The sequence below is a fragment of the Chiloscyllium punctatum genome, chromosome 2, assembly GCF_047496795.1.
Source record: "Chiloscyllium punctatum isolate Juve2018m chromosome 2, sChiPun1.3, whole genome shotgun sequence".
Taxonomy (NCBI): Eukaryota; Metazoa; Chordata; class Chondrichthyes; order Orectolobiformes; family Hemiscylliidae; genus Chiloscyllium; species Chiloscyllium punctatum.
The window spans coordinates 131055611-131078745 of record NC_092740.1 but is presented as its reverse complement, the minus strand read 5'-3'; the positions used below and the strand labels follow the sequence as shown (position 1 = coordinate 131078745).

The 23135-nt window shown below is 42.1% G+C and overlaps 1 protein-coding gene across 9 annotated transcripts in view; it reads right to left on the bottom strand.

The window, feature by feature from the left end:
- Nucleotides 1-22847, bottom strand: part of ccdc171 (coiled-coil domain containing 171) — a 380694-nt gene extending 357847 nt beyond the window's left edge. For 8 of the 9 annotated variants that reach the window (XM_072589027.1, XM_072589024.1, XM_072589030.1 and 5 more), the window contains exons 1-6: nt 22711-22834; nt 15043-15151; nt 14537-14726; nt 13831-13975; nt 11057-11231; nt 370-560 (exon numbers count right to left, since the gene is read on the bottom strand). In XM_072589027.1, coding sequence (XP_072445128.1) covers nt 370-560; nt 11057-11231; nt 13831-13975; nt 14537-14726; nt 15043-15136 — 795 coding nt within the window. In that variant the 5' untranslated portion in view covers nt 15137-15151; nt 22711-22834. Of the gene's footprint in view, nt 1-369; nt 561-11056; nt 11232-13830; nt 13976-14536; nt 14727-15042; nt 15152-22710 lie in introns of all 9 variants that reach the window. The other variant, XM_072589026.1, reaches the window with a different exon arrangement.
- Between the last annotated feature and the right edge of the window lie 288 nt (nt 22848-23135).

The window sequence follows — 23135 nt, the reverse complement described above, 5'->3', positions numbered from 1 at the left end:
TGTGCGGAGTTTGCACATTCTCCAGTGTCTGCGTGGGTTTCCTCCAGGTGCTCCGGTTTCCTCCCACAGTCCAAAAATGTGCAGGTTAGGTGAATTGGCCATGCTAAATTGCCCGGAATGTTAGGTGAAGGGGTAAATGTAGGGGAATGGGTCTGGGTAGGTTGTGCTTGGCGGGTCAGCATGGACTTGTTGGGCTGAACAGCCTGTTTCCACACTAAGTAATCTAATATAATTCTACACCAGCTCAAAACATTGGAAACATTTCTCGAAAACATGAAGTCATTACTGTAGAATGTTCAGGATTACATCAAGTTACAAATAAAAACACATACACAACTTTGGAAAGAAGTATTTGTTATTACTTGGTACCTGCAAGATAGCATCAATTCGATTCCTCTCAGCAATAAGGAACTCATTTTCTATATTACAGGTCTGAATAATTTTATCCCTATCCTCTTGTTCAGTTTGGAACCTCTGTTGATCATCTTTCCTTGCTTGTTCAGAAATTGCTAGAGTTTTTTCCAATTCCTTCACTTTCTGTTGAAGTTCTGAATTTTGCACTATTAATTACAAAAATAGAAATTCATTTAGATACTGCCTTTATAAAAGTATTTACAATTTTAATATGCATGATGGCAAAATTATAAAAACAAATCATGTTATTTACCAGATTGCATGTGTCTATCTCATTATTTACTCAGTGATCAACTGATTTTGATGATAGTTAACCCTTTGCTGAGGAATGTCATTAAACATTAACAAGCATCCCTTTGAAACTACTACATAATACTGGCATAAGAAATCTGACTCACTGGAATGATCAAAAGGCTGTAATTTCATTCTTCAAATCATATGCAAATGCAATGAGTTTTTATACCTTTTTTCTTCAGTCTCTCAAGAGTGAAAATACACTCTTATACCATTTTGCTTATATATGTGAAAGATATTACCATGAAATTAATGGTCAAGTGTTGGTTGTAAAGCAATCAAATTTCATGATCAACCTGAGAACCTAAGACCTTCAAAAGATTTATTTGTAATTACTGAACAGTTTCTGGTGTTCATAATGGCAACTCAAGTAATTCACCCATCACAGTAATGCAGCAAATTCAATGAAGCAGCATGTCAAACCCAGCTGGCATCAAGTAAACTATTATATTCCCTGTTTTCACACTAAAAGATAGAGGTTTCAATTAAAATACGTCTCATATGCACACAAAGGAAACAATTTAATGCAGGAATCGGGAGTCTTGCTCACCAACTGGACAGCTGATGACAACTTCACAACAGTTCTAAAGAGGGCTAAACATTTCTAAGGCTTTGTGCTCCTTGATCCTAGGGAATTCCCACATTTAGTAGCTGTTCACTGAGACTAACACCAGTAAGATCTGTGGCAGTTGCCAGCAATGTGCTCAGGAGCAAGCCCAGGATTGTAGAAAGCCATTTACAAGTCAGCTGATGACACCACCATAGTCGGTCAAATCTCAGATGGCGACGAAACAGATGACAGGCAGGAGGTGAAAGACCTTGAAAAATGGTGTACGGAGAACAACCTAGCTCTCAATGCCAACAAAACCAAGGAACTCATTACTGACTTTCAGCGGGATATTACTCATGTCCCTCTACACATTAACAGCACAGAGGTGGAACGAGTGGAGAGTGTCAAACTCCTGGGAGTGGTCATCCACAACAAGCTTTCTTGAATTCTACATGTGGATGCGCTGGTTACAAAGGCCCAACAACATCTCTTCTTCCTCAGGCAGCTGAGGAAATTTGGCATGATGGCACGTACCCTTGCCAACTTTAATAGGTGCACCATTGACAGCATTCTGTCTGGACATATCACTACCTGGTATGGCAACTGTACCATTCAAGATCGGAGACAGTTACAGAGAGTGGTGAACTCACCCTGGACAATCACAAAGGCCAACCTCCCATCTACAGAATTCATCTACCAGGCCCGCTGTCAAGGAAAGGCCGCCAGAATTCTTAAAGATCCAGCCCACCCTACCAAAAATATTTCTACAGCTGCTACCATCGAGGAAAAGGTACAGAAGCCTGAACACACTGACCAGCTGGTTTTGCAACAGTTCCCACCCTACTGTTATTAGAATACTGAATGGACTCTCAAACTCTTAACATTCACCTTTATCTGCGTTTTTGTTTTTGCCATAGTTTACTATTATTTATTATCTATGCCTGAACTGCTCGCAAGACAAAGCTTGTCAGTGTGCGTGAGGTGAGGTGAGGTGAAGTGAAGAAGTGAAATGAAATTCAATTCAATTCAATTCAGATCTGGGTCTCAGATGAATTATGTTGGCTATGAGACAGAGGTTTGACTCTCAGTGGCTCCCTCCTTCCCAATGCTGGGTGTCTCAATCAGACACCAAGTGCATTTCAGTGCAGGAACTCTTGCAGCCTAGATGCAAATAAGACAGCATATGCTTTTTGTGGAAACAGCCCCGTTTGCTGCAGGATGAAACCCTCAGGTTGGCATGAATTATCCAGATGTAGATTGCGATACTGGCAAGAAAGTGCATGGGCCTCAACTTATCAAGTGCCACCTCACCTCAACTTCATCCCTCCTTGGTCCCCACCTCATGAAGAGCTTTAATTTTCTCCAAAAATGTTACTACAGTAGTTGGACGTGATCAATGTCAAAAACTTGGTGAGATGTTCAACAAATCGAACATTTATTGAGGAATAAGGATTTTCTAGAAGGAACTACCAGCACCTAACGTCACAGCTAAGCTAATATTTTTTTTTTTCAGAATTACCAGGTGTCCTACAGCACTGAGTCAGTGAGTGTGCTCACAATGGAAGGAGAACATACTACAATAAGAGGCCAAACGTGCCAGTGGAAGAATTTGAAAAGTTAGTTAGGAATCTCAGAGTCAGATGTACAGCACAGAAAAAGACCCTTTGGTCCAACTCATTCATGCCAACCAGATATCTTAAATTAATCTAGTCCCATTTTTCAGCAATTGGCCCATTTCCCTCTAAACCTTTCCTACTCATGTACCCATCCAGCTGCCTTTTAAATGTTGTATTTGTACAAGCCTCCACCACTTCCTCATTCCATACACACACCACCCTCTGCATGAAAACATTGCCCCTTAGGTCTCTTTTATATGTGTTACCCCTCTCACCCTAATCCTATGCCCTCTAGTACAGGACATCCCCACCACAGGGAAAATATCTTATCTATTTATCCTATCCACACCCTTCACGATTTTATAAACCTCTATGAAGATGGAACAAACAGCTTTCATCATGGTAATCATTTTGTGACAGGACAAAGACTGAAGGGTTTGAGCTGTGAAAGGTTGGATAGGCTGGAACTTTTTTCCCTAGAGCCTAGGAGGCTGAAGCGTGACCTTAAAATCATAAGAGGTGAATAACAATGTTATGGATCAGGTCAGACACCTTCAAAACATTTCAAGAAATTAGCCCAGACCCTAACTTTGTGAGTTGTTTTAAGTAGGTGTAACAGAAATATTCTAGGAGGGATGCAACTGGTCAAACCACGTAGTTTTGACCAAAACTGAATTTATTTATAAGATTACTGAATGAAACACAAACAAAAGAAAATAGAATAACCCACCCTATCTGAAAACCCAACAGATCATCTCATATTAATGATACTGTTCCAAATACTTGCAACAAACCCCATAACCATCCCTTGGCACAAAAGGTAAGATCAAATCACAGGTCTTACAGGAGAGAAGACCGAGAGAGGAGGATCAGCCTGGACTAGCTTCTTTCGGTCTAGCAGCTTTTAAAACTGACTGACTGCTTTCAGTGAATAGCCAGACTGCTAAAAACCAAAGCAAATTGGAGAAAAGCTGAGCTGGGAGAACTGGTCAATCCCCTTTCATTGTACAAGTGTTTTTTTTTTAAAACGTAAAAGCCTTTTGCCCGTGGCAGTATCTGTTAGCTATAATCAAACTGGTCCTAAAACACACTCTTAGCAGAACAGGTAAGGGCTGTTTGGTAGTGGCTGCTTGAAGGCTCAGTGATGTTTGTTTAATGGTTTAAATTTGAAAGTTTTTTTTAAAAAAGCGCAGAGCGGACCCGGAAGCTGGTGTAGCGCAAGCTTACCTGGGTAGGTTTTTTTTCCTAGAAAAGGCGCACAGGAGAGAAACCAGAGGCACTACAGGGGTAGTGCCTCCCACCTGCCCTCCTCCTCTAACCTAATAAGACCCGTTGTGGTAAGCAGGTAAGTGCTGCATTTTGTTTGTCCTATTGTTTAGACCTAGTTTTTTTTTAAAAAAAGATTACTTTTAGGAGGGATGGCAGTGAAGGCAGTGCAATGTTCCTCTTGCTACATGTTTAAGGTGAGGGATGCCATGGTCGCCCCTGCTGATTACACTTGCAGGAAGTGCACCCATCTCCGGCTCCTCTAAGACAGTGTTAGGGAACTGGAGCTGGAGTTGCATGAACTTAGGATCATTCGGGAGGCAGAAGGGGTCATAGATTGGAGCTTTAGGGAAGTAGTAACTCCAAAGATTGCAGACAGATGGGTGACAGTGAGGGGGACTGGGAGGAAGCAGCCAGTGCAGGGACCCCCTGCAGCCGTTCCCCTCAAGAACAAGTATACCGTTTTGGATACTTGTGGGGGGGTAAGTAATGGGGTTCAGGCCTCTGGCACGGAGCCTGTCCCCGTTGCTCAGAAGGGAAGGGTGGAGAAGAGCAGAGCAATAGTGATTGGGGACTCGATAGTTCGGGGCACAGATAGGCGGTTTTGTGGAGGCGAGAGATACTCACGTTTGGTATGTTTCCTCCCATGTGCAAGAGTACGTGATGTCTGATTGTGTTTTCTGGGTCCTTAAGGGGAAGGGGGGGGAGCAGCCCGAAGTCACGGTCCACATTGGCACCAACGACATAGGTAGGAAGAGCGTGGGTTGGTACCTGGGATTTCGATGTTGTGGCTATTACGGAGACATGGGTAGAACAGGGACAGGATTGGCTGTTGCAGGTTCCAGGGTTTAAATGTTTTAGTAGGGTCAGAGGTGGGGATAAAAGAGGGGGAGGCGTGGCATTGCTTGTCAAAGATAGTATTACAGTGGTGGAAAGGACGATGGATGAAGACTCGCCATCTGAGGTAGTTTGGGCTGAGGTTAGAAATAGGAAAGGTGAGGTCACCCTGTTAGGAGTTTTCTACGGGCCTCCTAATAGTCCTAGAGATGTAGAAGAAAGGATTGCGAGGATGATTCAGGAGAAGAGTGAAAGTAATAGGGTGGTTGTTATGGGGGATTTTAGCTTTCCAGATACTGACTGGGAAAGCTATAGCTCGAGTACATTAGATGGGTCGGTGTTTGTCCAATGTGTGCAGGAGGGTTTCCTGACACAATATGTAGACAGGCCAACAAGAGGTAAGGCCATACTGGATTTGGTTCTGGGTAACGAACCAGGCCAGGTGTTAGAATTGGAGGTAGGTGAGCACTTTGAGGACAGTGACCACAATTCGGTGACTTTTACTCTAGTCATGGAGAGGGATAAATGTGCACTGCAGGGCAGGAGTTATAGCTGGGCGCAGGGAAATTATGATGCGGTGAGGCATGACTTAGGATGCGTGGCTTGGAAAAGTAGGCTTCAAGGGAAGGGTGCAATTGATATGTGGAGCTTGTTCAAGGAACAACTATTGAGTGTCCTTGATAAGTATGTACCTGTCAGGCAGGGAGGAAAGGGTCGTGTGAGGGAGCCATGGTTTAATAAGGAATTGGAATCCCTTGTTAAAGGGAAGAGGCCTATGTAAATATGAGGCGTGAAGGTTCAATTGGGGCGATTGAGTGTTAAGGTAGCCAGGAAGGACCTAAAGAGAGAGCTAAGAGCAGCAAGGAGGGGACATGAAAAGTCCATGGTTGGTAGGATTAGGGAAAACCCAAAGGCTTTCTATAGGTATGTCAGGAATAAAAGAATGACTAGGGTAGGAATAGGTCCAGTCAAGGATAGTAGTGGGAAGTGGTGTGTGGAGGCTGAAGAGATTGGGGAGACACTGAATGAATACTTTTCGTCAGTATTCATTCAGGAACAGGACATTGTTGCCGATGTGAATACTGAGTCACAATTAATTAGAATGGACGGCTTTGAGGTATGTAGGGAAGAGGTGTTGGAAATTCTGGAAAGGGTGAAAATAGATAAGTCCCCTGGGCCTGATGGCATTTATCCTAGGATTCTCTGGGAAGGGAGGAGATTGCAGAGCCATTGGCCTTGATTTTTATGCCCTCGTTGTCTACAGGAATAGTGCCAGAAGACTGGAGGATAGCAAATGTGGTTCCCTTGTTCAAGAAGGGGAGTAGGGATAACCCTAGTAACTATAGGCTGGTGAGTCTCACTTCTGTTGTGGGCAAAGTCTTAGAGAGAATTGTAAGGGATAGGATTTATGAACATCTGTATAGGAATAATGTGATCAAGGATAGTCAGCATGGTTTTGTGAAGGGCAGGTCATGCCTCACAAACCTTACTGAATTCTTTGAGAAGGTGACTAAGGAGTAGGATGAGGGTAAAGTGGTAGATGTGGTGTATATGGATTTTAGTAAGGCGTTTGATAAGGTTCCCCATGGTAGGCTACTGCAAAAAATACAGAGGTATGGCATAGAAGGCGAGTTGGAGGTTTGGATTAGGAATTGGCTGGCTGGTAGGAGTTGATGGTAAAGGTTCATCTTGGACTGCAGATACTAGCGGGTGTTCTGCAAGGATCTGTTTTGGGACCATTGCTGTATGTCATTTTTATAAATGATCTGGAGGAGGAGCTAGAAGGTTGGGTGAGCAAGTTTGTGGATGATACGAAAATCGGTGAAGTTGTTGACAGTGAGGAAGGATGTGGCAGGTTACAGAGGGATATAGATAAGCTGCAGAGATGGGCAGAAAGGTGGTAAATGGAGTTCAATGTAGGTACGTGTGAAGTGATTCACTTTGGTAAGAGTAACAAGAAGATGGGGTACTGGGCTAATGGTCGGATACTTGGTAGTGTGGATGAGCAGAGGGATCTTGGTGTCCATGTACACAGATCTCTGAAAGTTGCCACCCAGGTAAATAGTACTGTGAAGGAGCCATATGGTGTACTGGCTTTTATTGGTAGAGGGATTGAGTTCCGGAGTCCTGAGGTCATGTTGCAGTTGTATAAGACTCTGGTGTGGCCGCATCTGGAGTATTGTGTGCAGTTTTGGTCGCCATACTATAGGAAGGATGTGGAGGCACTGGAACGGGTGCAGAAGAGGTTTACCAGGATGTTGCCTGATATGGTAGGAAGATCGTATGAGGAAAGGCTGAGGCATTTGGGGTTGTTTTCATTGGAGAAAAGAAGGTTTAGGGGTGACTTGATCGAGGTGTACAAGATGATTAGGGGTTTAGATAGGGTTGACCATGAGAACCTTTTTCCACGTATGGAGTCAGCTATTATGAGGGGGCATAGCTCTAAATTAAGGGGTGGTAGGTATAGGACAGATGTTAGGGGTAGATTCTTTACTCAGCGAGTCGTGAGTTCATGGAATGCCCTGCCAGTAGCAGTGGTGGACTCTCCTTCTTTATGGGCATTTAAACAGGCATTGGATAGGCATATGGAGGATAGTGGGCTAGTGTAGGTTAGATGGGCTTGGATCGGCGCAACATCGAGAGCCAAAGGGCCTGTACTGTGCTGTATTTTTCTATATTCTATGTTCTAAAACCCATCCGAGCCCAGACATTTTGGAACCTGTGTGTTTACAGCCTCCTGAAAAAAAAAACATAGACAACATAACCTTGTTCAAGAAGCAGCATTTTGACAAACATAGGCGAAGGAATTGGGAATATGGGATGGCGTTTTTACAGGGGGCCTTCTCCGCATCTGCTCCCAGGAGGACCAATTCCAATACCGAACAACCCAGATGGCTTCCTTCTTCAAAGACCGCAATTTCCCCTCATACTTTGTTGACGATGCTCTCCACTGCATCTCCTCCACTTCCCACTCCTCTACCCTTGAACCCCGCCCCTCTAATCGCCACCAGGCCTGGACCCCACTGGTCCTCACCTACCACCCCACCAGCCTCCAGATACATCATATCATCCTTCGTCATTTCCGCCACCTCCACAGACCCCACCACCAAGGATATATTTCCCTCCCCATCCCTATCAGTGTTCTGAACACTAACTCCCCCTCCCACTCCCACTCCGCCAAGGACATGCAGGTCCTTGGCTGCCTCAATCGCCAGACCATGGCAACACAACACCTGGAGGAAGAGCGCCTCAACTTCTACCTAGGAACCCTCCAACCACAAGGGATGAATGCAGATTTCTGCAGCTTTCTCAATTCCCCTCCCCCCCACCTTGTCTCAGTCCCAACCCTCAGACTCAGCACCACCACACCTTCTTGACCTGCAAATCTTCTTCCTGACCTCTCCGCCCCCACCCCCTCTCCGGTCTATCACCCTCACCTTAACCTCCTTCCACCTATCGCATTCCCAATGCCCCTCCCCCTAGTCCCTCCTCCCTGCCTTTTATCTTCGCCTGCTTGGCACACCTTCCTCATTCCTGAAGAAGGGCTTATGCCTGAAACGTCAATTCTCCTGCTCCTTGGATGCTGCCTGACCTGCTGCGCTTTTCCAGCAACACATTTTTAAGCTCTGATCTCCAGCATCTGCAGTCCTCACTTTCTCCCAGATTTTTTGATTGGCAATGTAATTAATGGTTGTTGGGGACAAGCAGGAAAGACAAGCTAATGCCACAAGATTTCCAGTTGTGCATTTAATTAAATGTGGGAACCAATGCTGGGCCAACTGGTGTCTCCTGCTCAAATTTCTTATAAAGACCTGAATAAACTCAAAAGTTTAATAGTTTTAATTGTCACAACTCTGGACATGTTTTTATTAAAACAGATTTGTAAAAGTCTAAGAGGTTTCAGATATTCAGGATCCCATGTAAGATCACCTTGAACTCACAGCTTTGTAGCCTTTCCATACAATGTTTTGAATAGTAAAATGTGTACAGTTAACATTTATGTTATTTATAACTACAAGTGGGAGAGGAAAATGGTAGCTAAAAACTGGTGAAGGAATTGAGCGAGTTGATTGATTAAATGCTTCTGTTGGTGATCTATGGGTGATAGATTTAATTGTTCAGTTTTTCTGGTTATTAATTTCTCATGATACTGATTTTAATGAATTCATATATAGACAAAATTAAAATCATAGATTTCCAATGGCATTGATAAAATATAAACTATGAAGTTTTGACTTCCTTCATCTGATTTTACTACCAAAGACTCTTATGTACTGAAATGTACAAAGAGGAATAAACTGATTTAAAAGTGGCCATAGTTAGCAGCTGACCATAAGTTGAGCCAAGTTTCAAAATCATAAATAAACAAGAACCAGTCTGAACTGAAATTGATATTTTTAATCAAATGAGACTGAAACCAGTCTACCAATCTGTATCTTCTATATCTGTTTGAACTACACTTTTATGGAGAGTCACAAATTGAAGATAAAATTTAAGCAATTAAATAAGAGAAGTTGCCTGTGATTTTCCAGCCTGGAAACAAGGATATCAGACATTGAAATAAACAAACTAGCTGTATTTCAGGGAGCTGCTTTTGGCAAGAGGAGATGGATGAGTGGCTTGTACAAACTGGAATAATCTTTCAATCTTTCAAAGATCAAAACATCCAGTGATAACACAAACTGGAGAAAACATTCAAACATTGAAAATGCAAGGATATCTGCAATTTTCACAGTTAAACAATTCCAGGACATAAAGTGTAGCACTAGAAAAGCACAGCAGGTCAGGCATCACAAAAGGATATTGATGGATTGCAGATTTGGGCAAAGAAATGGCAGATGGAGTTTAATTCAGGCAATTGCAAGAAGATGCCTCTTGGAAGATCACGTTCAGGTGCGAATTAAACAATAAATGACAAAACCTTTATGAGCATTGACATATTGAGGGATCTGAGCATACAGGTCCACATATCCCTGGAAGTGACAACACAAGTGGTCAAGAAGGCATACAACATAATTGCTTTCATCAGCCGGGGCACTGAAAATAAAAGTTGGCAAACTATGTTAAAGCTGTATAAAACTTTAGTTCGGCCACATTTTGAACATATGTGCAGTTCAGGAGGACGTGGATACTTTGGAGAGGGTGCAGAGAAGGTTTACCAAGACATTGCCTAGTCTTACATAAGTTTTAGTTATGAGAACAAGTTTGATAAACTCAAACTGTTTTCACTGGAAAGACGGGGCGGAGGAGTGATTGATAGAAATCTACAAAATTATGAGGGGCATAGATAGGGTGGATAGTCAGAGGCTTTTTTCCCAGGTCAACTACAAATGGACACAGGTTCAAGGTAACAGGGGGAACATTTAGGGGAGAGGCACAGGGAAAATCTTTCACCCAGAGAGTGGTGGCTGCCTGGAAAACACTGCCAGTGGAGGTGGTGGAAGCAGGCACATTAGCAACATTTAAGGCATATCTTGATAGACACAAACAGGTGGTGAGCTGAGAGACAGAAATTGCGTATGGGCAATAAATGGCAGGTCTGAATAAGGACTAGGAATCAGTACAGGTTTGGTGGGTGGAAGGGCCTTTTCCTGTGTTGTATTTGATTGTATTGTATTGATTTCAAGATTTATATAGTGTTTTATCTTACTTTATGTACTAGACAATGTTCCCTTCTTAAGTTCGTCCTTGAATTTGTGTGTGATGCCCCATCTTCATTATTTTTCCTCAGGGTTAGCAAATAATAAGATCACTCTTCTTTTGATTCAAGAAAACTTCGTAAATGGCACCTTTTTCGTTTCTGGTGAACAAGTTAACCAAATTTAAATGGAAGCAAGGTATAGCTACATGCTAAAAAGAACATTAAGTCTTTATCGCAGCCATCTAAAGGGAGGTTGGAAAACGGGGATTTGATTCACCAAGTTTTAAAAAATGTAATCTAAAACTGGTGTGCAACTTTTTTTTAAAAAATAATTTCTAAAGATACCAGCTGTACAATGTGTTGTACAAATTACTTTAGGAAAATGGCTTTACAACTTTAAATATAATTTTCTTCTAGAAACACAAGAATTTCATGTACCTTTTAACTGTGCATGTACTTTGTGAATAGAGTCTATTCTGTCTTCTGAAGTGCATTTTACAACACTGGCTTCCTTCTTGGCCACAGCTAGCTCGTACTCCAGGGTCTGTCGCAGTGCCTCTCCTTTCTCCAGCTGTGCTCGCAGTCTAGCAATATGGCTTTCAAATGTTGCACGCTGTGAAAATGAAATAATATTAACAAGGTAAGTGCACTTAAACTTTAAAGTGCAGTTTCTCGTGCAGCATTATATTTGATTATACCCTGAATCATAATATTTTCTTGGGAAATAGTTGGAAAACATTGCAACAACATGGGCAAAAAACTTAGCCACATGCTTGCATGGCAGAATGATATAACAATCAGTGGAATGCAAATGTTTGCTATTTTGGCAAAAGAAAACTATATTGGTTCCTACTTTATGTCTTATGTTTGACAAAGTAAGACCCGAAAGAATAGTACATTTAGTATCTTCTCCAACTTAATCTCCAGATCTATAGATCGAACACAGTAGCTATTATAAAAATCAAGACAGAACATGAATCAAAACAGGGAAATTTCAAATGGGTCAATTCATTATCCTCAATGAAGCTACAGAATATTTTAGGTCATCTGTTGGTTATTTAAGACTACAAAATTAAAAGTAGAGATCAGATTATTAACCCAAACACTAAACAACCAGGAATATCTTAACAGTACCACACAGGAACAGACCCTTTGGCCCACTAACTATGTACCAACTATGATCTCATTATAAAGCAATCCCATCTGCTTACACACAGTCCGCATCCCTCTATTCCTGCCTGTTCATATGGCTTTCTAAATGTCTCCTAAACATTGCTAGCATACCTGCTTCTACCACCTCTCTGGCAGTACATTCCAGGCACTTACTACTCTGTATAAAATACTTGCCTGACATCTTGCCTGACATACTTCCCCTCTCATCATAAGCCTGTGCCTCCTCATGATGCTTCCACCCTGGGAAAAGCCTCTCACTATTCACCCTATCCATGCTTCTCATAATTTTATATCATTCTATCAGGTTGCCTCTCAGCCTCTGGCAAACAATCCAAATTTTACCAACTTCTTATAGCTAACGTACTCCAATCCAAGCAATGTCCTGGTAAACCTCTACCAAGTACAGGGATGAGAAATGCTCACAATACTCCAAATGTGGCCTGCGACAGGACTTGCCAACATTTAAACTCAATGCCCCAACCGAGGACGGTAACATGCCATACATCTTCTTTGCCATTTATCCATATATGTTACCATTTTCAGGGAGCTTGCATTCAAGATTCCTCTGTATGAGGATGCTCCTGAGGGTCCTGCCATTTTAATGTATGCTTTCCTCTTGTATTTGGGAAATCAAATGCACCACCTTGCACTTGACAGATTAATCTCCAATTACACTTCTCCATCCAATTTTCCAAATAATCTGTATTCTGCTGTATCCCTTGACAATCTTCTTCACTATTCACAATACCAATCTGTGTCTGCAAACATATTAATCAAGTGACCTATGTATAAATCCAATTTATTTAAATACATTACATACAGAGGTCCCAGCACTGGTCCTTGCGATATCAACTTAATTCTGGAGACAATTTGCTTCTTCGCAGGAGAGATATTACATGCAATGAAATTTACCAATTAAACACTCAGATCCATCTCAATCCTACCTTCCATAAACTTCAATCAGACTAAAATTTTCATAGTTGACATCCTGTACTGTACTAAGCCCTGTTCATTAATTCTCGCTATTCCTTTACCTACGGATCCTTGAAATTCTGATCTACAATTTGTACAGCTAGTATGTCGCCCTTCGCTACTTCCTTCATAACTGCTCCACTTGCTTAGTGCATCTCAGCCACAGTCCACTTTCCTCCTCCATACCATACCTATAATTGCCCTATAGGGGGGAAAAAAAATTGTCTCAGCCTCAAATATGTTCAGCAATGGAGCATTCATAACCTGCTGGAATCAAGAATGCCAAAGATTAACAATCCTCTGAATGAAGAAATTTCTTCTCATCTCAAATGGATCCCTTATTCCTAAATGTGCCTCAATGTTCTAGATCCCCAAGCTACAGTAAACAACTTCTCAAGTTTGGGCTGTGTCAAGCTCAAGTTAATTTTGAGAAAATTTGGAGCTCAAGTCCTTCAAGCTCAAGGAGCTAACTTAGACTTATCAACTCCTAATCTTCTAAAGTCCAATGAGTATGGGCCCAGCTTTTTCAGCCTTTCATTACAGAGGAACCCTTTCAACCCCCCCGGGGTCAATCTTGAACAATTTTGCTGTATGGTCTCCAGTGCATGTATGCTCCTTAAATACAGAAGTCAAATTTGTGTGCAGTATCACAAGTATGGTCTCAAAGCCCTGTACAATTTTAGTTAAACCTTCCTTAGTCTTCTACTCTAATTCCCTTACAATAAAAGCCAACATCATCCTGCTTTAGTTCACTGCTCATTTATTTCCACTTTCCAAATATCTTGGGATTTAGTTTTTTCTATATTAAATGAAAAAACATACCGTATAAATACATTAATCAATACCATTAGACAATCCCAAGATTGATCTCCAAACGCTGATCACCTAGAAAGGCCACCCACGCAGAAACCAATATAACTGCAAACATCAGCAAATAGAAATTTGTAGAAAGATAATTTAAAAATTACAATTTTGACCAATTCCCACCACTGCCTGTACAGTGCAATAAAAGAGAGTGTTAATTTCATACAAACTAGACATTCTTAAAGATAGCTCTGTAAGCTTACCTCTTCATTAAATCTGCTGGTTAGTTCTACTTTCTCTTTTTCCAATCTGTTCAGCTTCCACCTGTGTTCAGTAGAACTACAATCACCATCCCCAGGCTGCAACTGTTTCATTTGATTCTGGAGTTGACTAATGGTGCTCTGCAATCTAAGGAAATATTTTAAAACAAAATACATTTGCATCTCTCATGGCCTTATGGTACCTGAACATGCATCCGTCTTGACAACTTTTGAAATTGGAACCAAAGGAAACATGGCTGCTAGTTTATGTGCACTGATGTGGCAGAGTAAGCAAGGATAAATGAGCAGATGGATCATGGTTGTGAGAGGCTAGTTTCTAAAAGGACAGAACACAGTAGGATCTCATCTATTTCTTTTCCAATGGAGATCTTCTACACCTACCTATAGGGCAGGGAGGCTTGTTTAATGTCAAATGAAGGAACACAGTTCATATTAGGGTTAGGGTCATCACTAGTTAAATTTAAATTAACTTAAAAGTTAAATTAACTTTTAAACACGTTAAATCCTAGTCATGAATTAAGGAGATTTTTTTCAGGACAGTTTTCTCTCGGTCATATTAAAAACACTACTTAAAACACTGAATGTCCCAAATACCATCTGATTATTTATCTTTTATTATCCCAAAGATGAATGATTAGTTGTCTGACCAGCAATACCTACTTGCATGAATCACTACAGATGACATTACCTCTCGATATCATTAGCTGTGGAGTTCTGCTTTTGAGGAGAAGACAGTTTGGGGATTAAATTCCTTGAATCTGTGTTGGCTCTCAATTGAATGATCTGGGAGCTGTTACCCGTCCCTTCAAGGGAACGTCGCACAGGGTCGTGCAAATCGGCTGCAGACATAACTTCCTTCCCCCTACATGTTTTAAAACCTTGAAGAAAACAGAAATAACAATGTTCGCAGCTTAAAATTTTCAGCGGCTACGAGGGAAATCAGTCGCGTGAGAAAAAAAGTCTTTGTTGCCACTCTGCCTAAATTACCCGCATTAAACAACACGTAGAAAAATGGATCATAACTTCAAATAAAATTTCGATTACTAAGTTTGTTCTAGTTAACGCGTAATGAAACTCAAACTGAAATAGAGGGACTATTCTATCCGAGCTATGAATGGTCCAGTCCGTATACGTATCTACAATCAATTGAATTGGGACAGGTTTTTTTAAAAAGCGTTAAGAACACAGACTTACTTCTCACTTCTCGCCCCCCAAAGAACTCTCCCCGGCCTTGCGACCACTTCGTGCTGGAGAACACGGAAAAGGTCGTGTTTGTAACCAAGGACATCGGGATTTCACCGCGCTGAGTCGAGAAGGAAAGCAATATCAAGAAACATTAATGGAAACGCTAAGTACAAAACTGTTTTATGTTAAGTGGCGGCGATGGTAGAGGGTAGCACCAGCGCGGTGCACGACTGTTGCGTTTCAGAAAAGCATTGTGAACAAACGCCGGCCGCACAACCCTGTAACCCTGACAGATACAGGTCCGCAAGTTAAAATGCTCAAAATCCAGCAATAAGGTCAAACTGGCCACATTTGGAGAGGCACAAAAAACAAACAGTAAGAGAAAGGAGTCAGAGGACACCACTTGGGCGGGGGGCTCTACCATGCAGAGAGGAAGTGATCAGGGAAAGACGAGGTAGGGAACGTTACTATGCAAACCGTCGAGAGTTGGGGCAGGGGCATTACAAGGGGACATCCGTGCAGCAGTGAGGAGTGGCAGCCTGAGGAGATCACATACACAGGAGTTTCAACTGATGGAGCACAAACTTTTCTAACAACTCCACGTTTAGGGCACGTTCCACCTGAATAACCTAACACCCCCATCCCACCTGTCTCTTCAAACAGGGCTGTGGGATGGAGAGTTAGCTGCCAAAGAAGTACACTAGAAATAGGAGATGATAAAGGCACAGTGACAGACATTATGTTATTTGTCCAGAAAAAGGAGTTCAAATTTTACCACAGCAGCCTTAATTTTAAACTAAATATGCCTTCAATAAAAGGCTAGCATGAGCAAGACATTACCTAACAGCCATAGAGATGTATAGCACAGAAACTGACCCTTCGGTCCAACTTGTCCATGCTGACCAGATATCCTAAACTAATCTATTTCTGTTTGCCAGCACTTGGCCCATATCCCTCTCAACCTTTCCTATTCATATACCCATCCAGATGCCTTTTAAAATGTTTAATTTTATTAGCCTCCACCACTTCCTCTGCATAAAATCCGAAAGAACTGTGGATGCTGTAAATCGGAAACAAAAACAGAACATAAGAACATAAGAACATAAAAACTAGGAGAAGGAGTAGACCATCTGGCCCTATGAGCCTGCTTTGCCATTCAATAAGGTCATGGCTGATCTTTTCGTGGCCTCAGCTCCACTTACCTGTTCTCTCACCATAATCCTTAATTCCTTCATTGTTCGAAAAGAAATCTATTTTAGCTTTTAAAACATTCACTGAAGTAGTGTCAGCTACTTCACGGAGCAGAAATTCCATAGATTCTCAACCCTCTGGGTGAAGAAGTTCCTTCTCAATTCAGCCCTAAATCTGCTCCCCCTAATTTAGAGGCCATGCCCTCTTGTCCTAGTTTCACCCGCCAGTGGAAACATTCTCTCCATGTCTATCTTATAGAAGTATATAAAATTCCAAATGAATATAATCCCAGTCTACTCCATCCGTCTCATAAGCCAACCATCTCAACTCTGGAATCAACCTAATGAACCTTCTCTGCACCCCCTCTAGTGCCAGTACATCCTCTCCCAAGTATGGAGACTAAAACTGCATGCAGTACTCCAGCTGTGGCCTCACCAGCACCTTGTACAGCTGCAACATAACCTCCCTGCTTTTAAACTCAATCCCTCTAGCAGTGAAGGACAAAATTCCATTTGCCTTCCTAATTACCTGTTGTGCATGAATAACATAAGGTTGGTCTGCATGCACAGGGACACCCAAATGCCTCTGCAAAGCGGTATGGTTTCTCTATGATTAGATTACTTAGTGTGGAAACAGGCCCTTCGGCCCAACAAGTCCACACCGATCCACCAAAGCACAACCCACCCAGACCCATTCCCCTACATCTAACACTATGGGCAATTTAGCATGGCCAATTCACCTAACCCGCACATTTTTGGAGTGTGGGAGGAAACCCACGCAGACACGGGGAGAATGTGCAAACTCCCCACAACCAGTCACCTGAGACGGGAATTGAACCCAGGTCTCTGGTGCTGTGAGGCAGCAGTGCTAACCACTGTGCCACCGTGCCGCCAATCATGCTGCAACTTTTTACCATTCAAGTAAGTCCTTTTTAGCTGTTCCCCTGACCAAAATGGATGATTTCACATTTATTAACATTATATTCCATCTGCCTGACCTTTGCCCACTCACTTAAAGTACTTCTGTTCCTCTGCAAAGTTTCTTAGTCCTCTGCACACTTTGCTCTGCCACTCATCTTTGTTTCATCTGCAAACTTTGACACACCACACGTGGTTCCCAACGCCAAATCATCTATGTAAATTGTGAATAATTGCGATCCCAACGTTGTCCCTGAGGCACACCACTCATTACTGATTGCCAACAAGAATAGCACTCATTTATCCCCACTCTTTGCTTCCTGATAGTCAACCAATCCTCTATTCATGCTATTACATTATCCATCTTTATGCAGCAACCTTTTGCGCACCACCTTGTCAAAGGCCTTTTGGAAGTATAGGACCCTTACTAGGTTCCCATTGAGCACCATGCTCGTAATGTCTTCATAGAATTCCAAAAGATTAGTTAAGCATGATCTGTCCTTCATGAACCCATGCTGCATCAATCCAACGGGACAATTTCTATCTACATTCCTTGCTATTTCTTCCTTGATAATAGACTCAAGCATCTTCCCCAATTCAGAAGTTAAGCTAACCAGTCTATAATTCCTTTTGTCGACCACCCTATTTAAACAATGGCGTCACATTTGCTGTTTTCCAAACTGCTGGAACTGGCCCAGAGTTCAGCGAATTTTGGAAAAGTTACCACAAGTGGACTTGCTATTTTTCACACCATCTCTTTTAGCACCTTGGGATACATTCTGTCAGGGTTAGGAGACTTGTCTATCCGGAGATCTGTTAGCCTGCCTAACACTACCTCTTCTGCGAGGATGATTGTTTCCAGGTCTGCACCTACCTTCATCTCTTAGCTATGTTATTAGTGTCCTCCACTGTGAAGATCAATACAAAATACCTGTTCAATGCCTTGGCCATTTCATCATATCCCATGACTAAATGCCACTTCTCATCCTCTAAAAGGACCAACATTTACTTTAGCCACTCCTTTTCATTTTAATATATTAAGAGAAACCTTTGCTATCTGTCTTTCTAATCTGTGCTAGTTTTTTTCCTCTCATGTTCTATCTTACTTTTCTTTATAGCTCTTTTTGTGGCTCTCTGTTGACCTTTAAACCTTTCCCAATCTTCTCCTTTCCTGCTGATCTTGGCCACTTTGTATGTCTTCCCTTTCAATTTGATAGTCTCTTAGTTCCTTAGACACCCATGGCAGATTACTCCTTTTCTTACAGTCCTTCCTTTTCATTGGAAAATACTTTTGCTGAGCACTTCGAAAAATTGCTTTGAAAGTACTCCATTGCTCGTCAATAAAGTCTTTGTTTTCAGTCTACTTGAGCCTACTCTTATCTCATCCTATTATGGTTTCCCTTGTTTAAGCACAGGACCTTGGTATTGAATTTTATTTTCATACTCTCCATCTGTATTCTAAATTCAACCATATCGTGATTGCTGTTTCCAAGAGGATCCCTAATTATGAGGTCATTAATTATACCTGTTTCCTTTCACAGGACCAGTTCTAGGATAGCTTGCTCCCTCTTCAGTTCCATTGTTCAAGAAAACTATCGTGGATACGCTCAACGACCTCCTCCTCAAAGCTTCTCTGACCAAGCTGGTTCAAACAACTGACATGTAGATTAATATCCCCCATGATAATTGCCATACCATTTTTACAGGCATTCGTTTATTTCTTTGCTTATTGTCCACCCCAATGTGATGTTATTATTTGGTGGTCTATAGACTACGCCTATCAGTGACTTTTTCTTATTAGAATTTCTAATTTCCACCAAAATAGATTCAACCTTATTCTCCATAGAATCCATATCATCTCTCAGCACCACCCTGATGTTGTCCTTGAATATTAGAGATACATCACCTCCTTTAACTTCCTGTCTGTCCTTCTAAATAGTCTGATACTCCTGGGTATTTAATTCTCATGACCATCTGTAATCAGGTCTCCGTAATGGCCACTAAAATCATATTCATTAGTGATAATTTGTGCCTTTAACTCATCAAACTTATAATAAATGCTACAGGCATTCAGGTAAAGTGCCTTTATGCTAGTTTTTATACCCTCATGATTTCCATCATCTCTATTAGAAATTGCTGGAAAAGCTCAGCAGGTTTGGCACCATTGGTGGAGTGTTAATGTTTGGGTTCAGTTAGCTACCATCAGTTCTGAGGAAGGATCACCAGACCCAAAATGTTAACTCAGATTTCTCTCCAAAAAAAATGTTACCAGACCTGCTGAGCTTTTCCATTAATTTCTGTTTTTGATTCACAAAATGTTACTTCACTCTGCAGAATCTATTTTTTGGGGGCTATACAGTCCCATCATGACTGCTGTAGAGCTGCACCAACACAACTTTCTAGAAAATGTTGAACCTGTATATTGGTGACTCTTGGATTGCCATGACAAAAACCTAATCTTGTTCATTAGTGTTACTTTGGGAGGCATAGCTATATCTTTATACAGTCAAGCCTGTACACGACTGCAGGGCCATTCCAATGCTGCTAACCCTTACATTTCCTCACAAAAGACCACCAAGCTGGTCAATTATACCAGACTACTTTCAAAAAACAAAAAGGATACTATCTGATATCAACCTAAAAACCAGATTAGACAAAGTTGAATGATCGTGGTAGAAATCAAATTTCTATTTACATCTTGCTGAACTCACAGTTATTAACTGAAAGAATACTGTAATATTTCACATGTTAAACAAAAAGTCCCAAAATACAAGAGTTGAACAAAACATGTACCACTAAGTTTACATTATCATGCATAAAAAAAACTTTAAAACCAAAAAGAAATTCAACAGAACACACCTCATTCCACCCAAGAGGTCTCCTGCACTTAGACAAAATTAAGGTGGGCCATAACTCTCAAGATTCTCAAAAGTATGAATCTTGGTAGGATCCTTTCACTAACACTGTTAGTGTACTCTCCAATTCTACTTCATAAGACCATAAGATTATAGGAGCAGAATTAGGCCAATCAGCCCATAGAGTCTGCTCCACCATCCAATCATGGCTGATAGGTTTCTCAACTCGATTCTCCTCCTCACTCTTAATCCCCTTACCAATCAAAAATCTGTGTCTTAAAAGATATTCAATGACTTGGCCTCCCAAACCTTTTACAGCAATGACTTCCACAGATACAGCATCTCATGACTGTGGACTCCCGAGCTGATACTTAGGCATCACCTGAGTCTTGTTCAGGTGACTTCAAATCAGAAAATACTTCTGACAGCCCTTTTCAACTGACATAGTTCTCCAGGTGGATTATTTCTCTGCTCATTTTAGAGCTGTACCATTCCAAAGACTTTATCTACCTTTTTTCATGTAAAATCATACAGGTGACCCAAAACAAAAAAGGATTCCTGAAATCATAGAAATAGCATACAATACTAGGGATAACCCAGCAGTAGATTTAAAGTAATTATCTCCAACTTCTGAATTTTCCCTTGGTTCTAGGAAAATCACAAATAATTTAAACCACTTATTGAGGCCTCTGTCTCCAACATGAGGCCCAGTGAAGGCTCTCCCATTAGTTTATTCTTTTCACATTTATAATGCTGACTTTATAAAACAAACAGGCCTCCATTTGATTTATAATTGCTTGGAGTCTGTTTACCAGTTTCTCAAAAGAAGATTTTTCATTCATCTTGCATTTAAAAGTGTCTGTCATCAAGTTAGAAATTACGTGCTTAAAACATGTGAATCATAAAATAGATATTCAAAACAAAAGGGGCATCCAGCCCAGTCAATTCTACAAAGTCCTCCTGACTAATACCTGTGCCAACCACATGCCAAAATTGGGAGAGGTGGCTCACAGATTAGACAAGGAATACCTTGACATAGTCACACTCTCACTTATATCTTTCAGAGTTTTTCATTACCCTGCCAAAGTGTGTCCTGTAACACCAGCAAAACAGATCCAGTAGGAGGCAGCAGCTGACCTCAAGTCCTCAAAATTGATCTCAATCCCATGAAATCAAAATGATATCAAACCAAAACAGGGTAAGGAAACCTCCTGTTGAATACCTCCTACTGACTTCATTCAGCTGATGAACTGACACACTTCCACGTTGAACGTCACTTGAGAAAGATACCAAGAGTAACAAGGCCAGTCTACAGTCATTTGAAGTCACTCAAGAAAATAACAGAACACAGAATTACAGCAAAGACTCTAAGTTCCAACAATATCCTGACTATAGTGCTGAAGGCTGCGTATCTAGCTCCTTAACTGGATAAGCTCTAACAACTTTCAAGAAGCGCAATACCATTCAGAAAAAAAACAGCCATTTGACCAGTACCCTACCACCTTAAACAAACATTCACTCCCTTCAGCACCAGTACACTGTGGCAGCAGTGTGCACCATATACAAAATGCACTGCATCAGCTGACCAAACCTTCTACTTAGCACCTCCCAAACTAAACCCTTGCCACCAACAGCACAAGAACTAGGAGCAAGAGAAGGCTGTTTGGCCCATCAAACCTGCTGCCATTATATAATGGATTACTAAACTGCTTGTGACTTTAACCCCACTTTCCTGTCCGACCCTCAAAACACTTGACTTCCTTATCAAACAGAAATCAATCTTGCATATATTCAATGACCCAGATTTAAAGTGAGGGAGGCGGGTGGGAGGCGGCTAACAATCACAGCATTTCGTTATAGCACGACAGCTCCAAGTTTCCTTTTGACTCGCTGTTCCTTCAACCCGTACGGGTCAAAATCTTGGAACTCCCTACCTGACAGCGCTGTCGGGAGCACCTACATCAGTAAAACACTACCAATTTCTGAAGGACTTTGAAGGATTGACAATAGTTAATGGTCACACCAGCATCCCATGAATGTATAATAAAGTGGGTGTGAAGTTCCCAGTGAGGGACAAAATACCAGACCAATGAAATAACGAAGGCAGTTGGGGTGGGTGCACAGACGGAGGAAACAATAGTTGTTTGGAGGCAGTTACATGGGGTGCATGAAATTACAGGATGTTTGTTTTATGTGGGGAGTGTGAAATTTTAGGTTGTCCAGGAACTTGGCGGGATGGAGGAAGGCAGAGTGTAGCAGGAGCTTAGTACCCAAGAGTTCGGGATTAATTTCCTGGTGTTTGATGAACAGATGAGGAAGTAGAGGGCAATAGGGGTTTGGTACCGATGGGTTTGAGGTGGAAAGTGAGTGCAGTAGGGGATTGGCACACGTGTTTAGGGTTAGTACCCCCGGGTTTGAAGTACGGAGAAGCAGCGCAATAGAGGCGCAGTAGCTAGAGGTTTGGAGTCAGGACTTTGGGATTTCAGGGATGGCGGAAGAAGCAGAGTGCAGTAGGGGCTAGATACCGAGGAGTTTGGGTTATGGGCCCACGAGATCACAATCTATGCAGCATTAGGGGAGAGTCGGAACTGAACAGTAACTACAGTCTATCCTCGACACCACCATCATCATCAGCCCGGCCCATTAAACAAATACAAATAAGCTATCCGGCCGATCATAGGTTTCTACAAGCCTGCGGTGCGACAAACTCCCACCTTCTCTCTCGGACTGGTCGTGTATTTAAATATCCCGCGCGGCACCTCCGTCGCGAAACGGGCAAGCGGGGCGCAACATCGGTTTAAAACTCAACTGACATCCTCCCTTCGCCACTTCCGCCCCGCAACCCCACCTCTACGATCAGTGGTGGGGGTGGGCAGGAGAGGAGCTCTCCATCCAATTGGTGAATTGCAGATGACGCAAGGGGCTGTCAACGTACACGCGGGCAAGACATCCATCCGGTGAGGCGGCGGGGGGGGAGAGAGAGCGTTGCTTAGCAACAATGCGGAAGCGGCGCGTGCGCACTGAGTGCTGCCGGCTGTCAGGGGCCCGCAGGGTTCGCGCGTTGCGAGGGCGCGGATGCCATTGAGAGGGGGGAGGAGGAGGAGGAGAAAGTAAGTCGACCGAGACTGGCGCCGGCAGA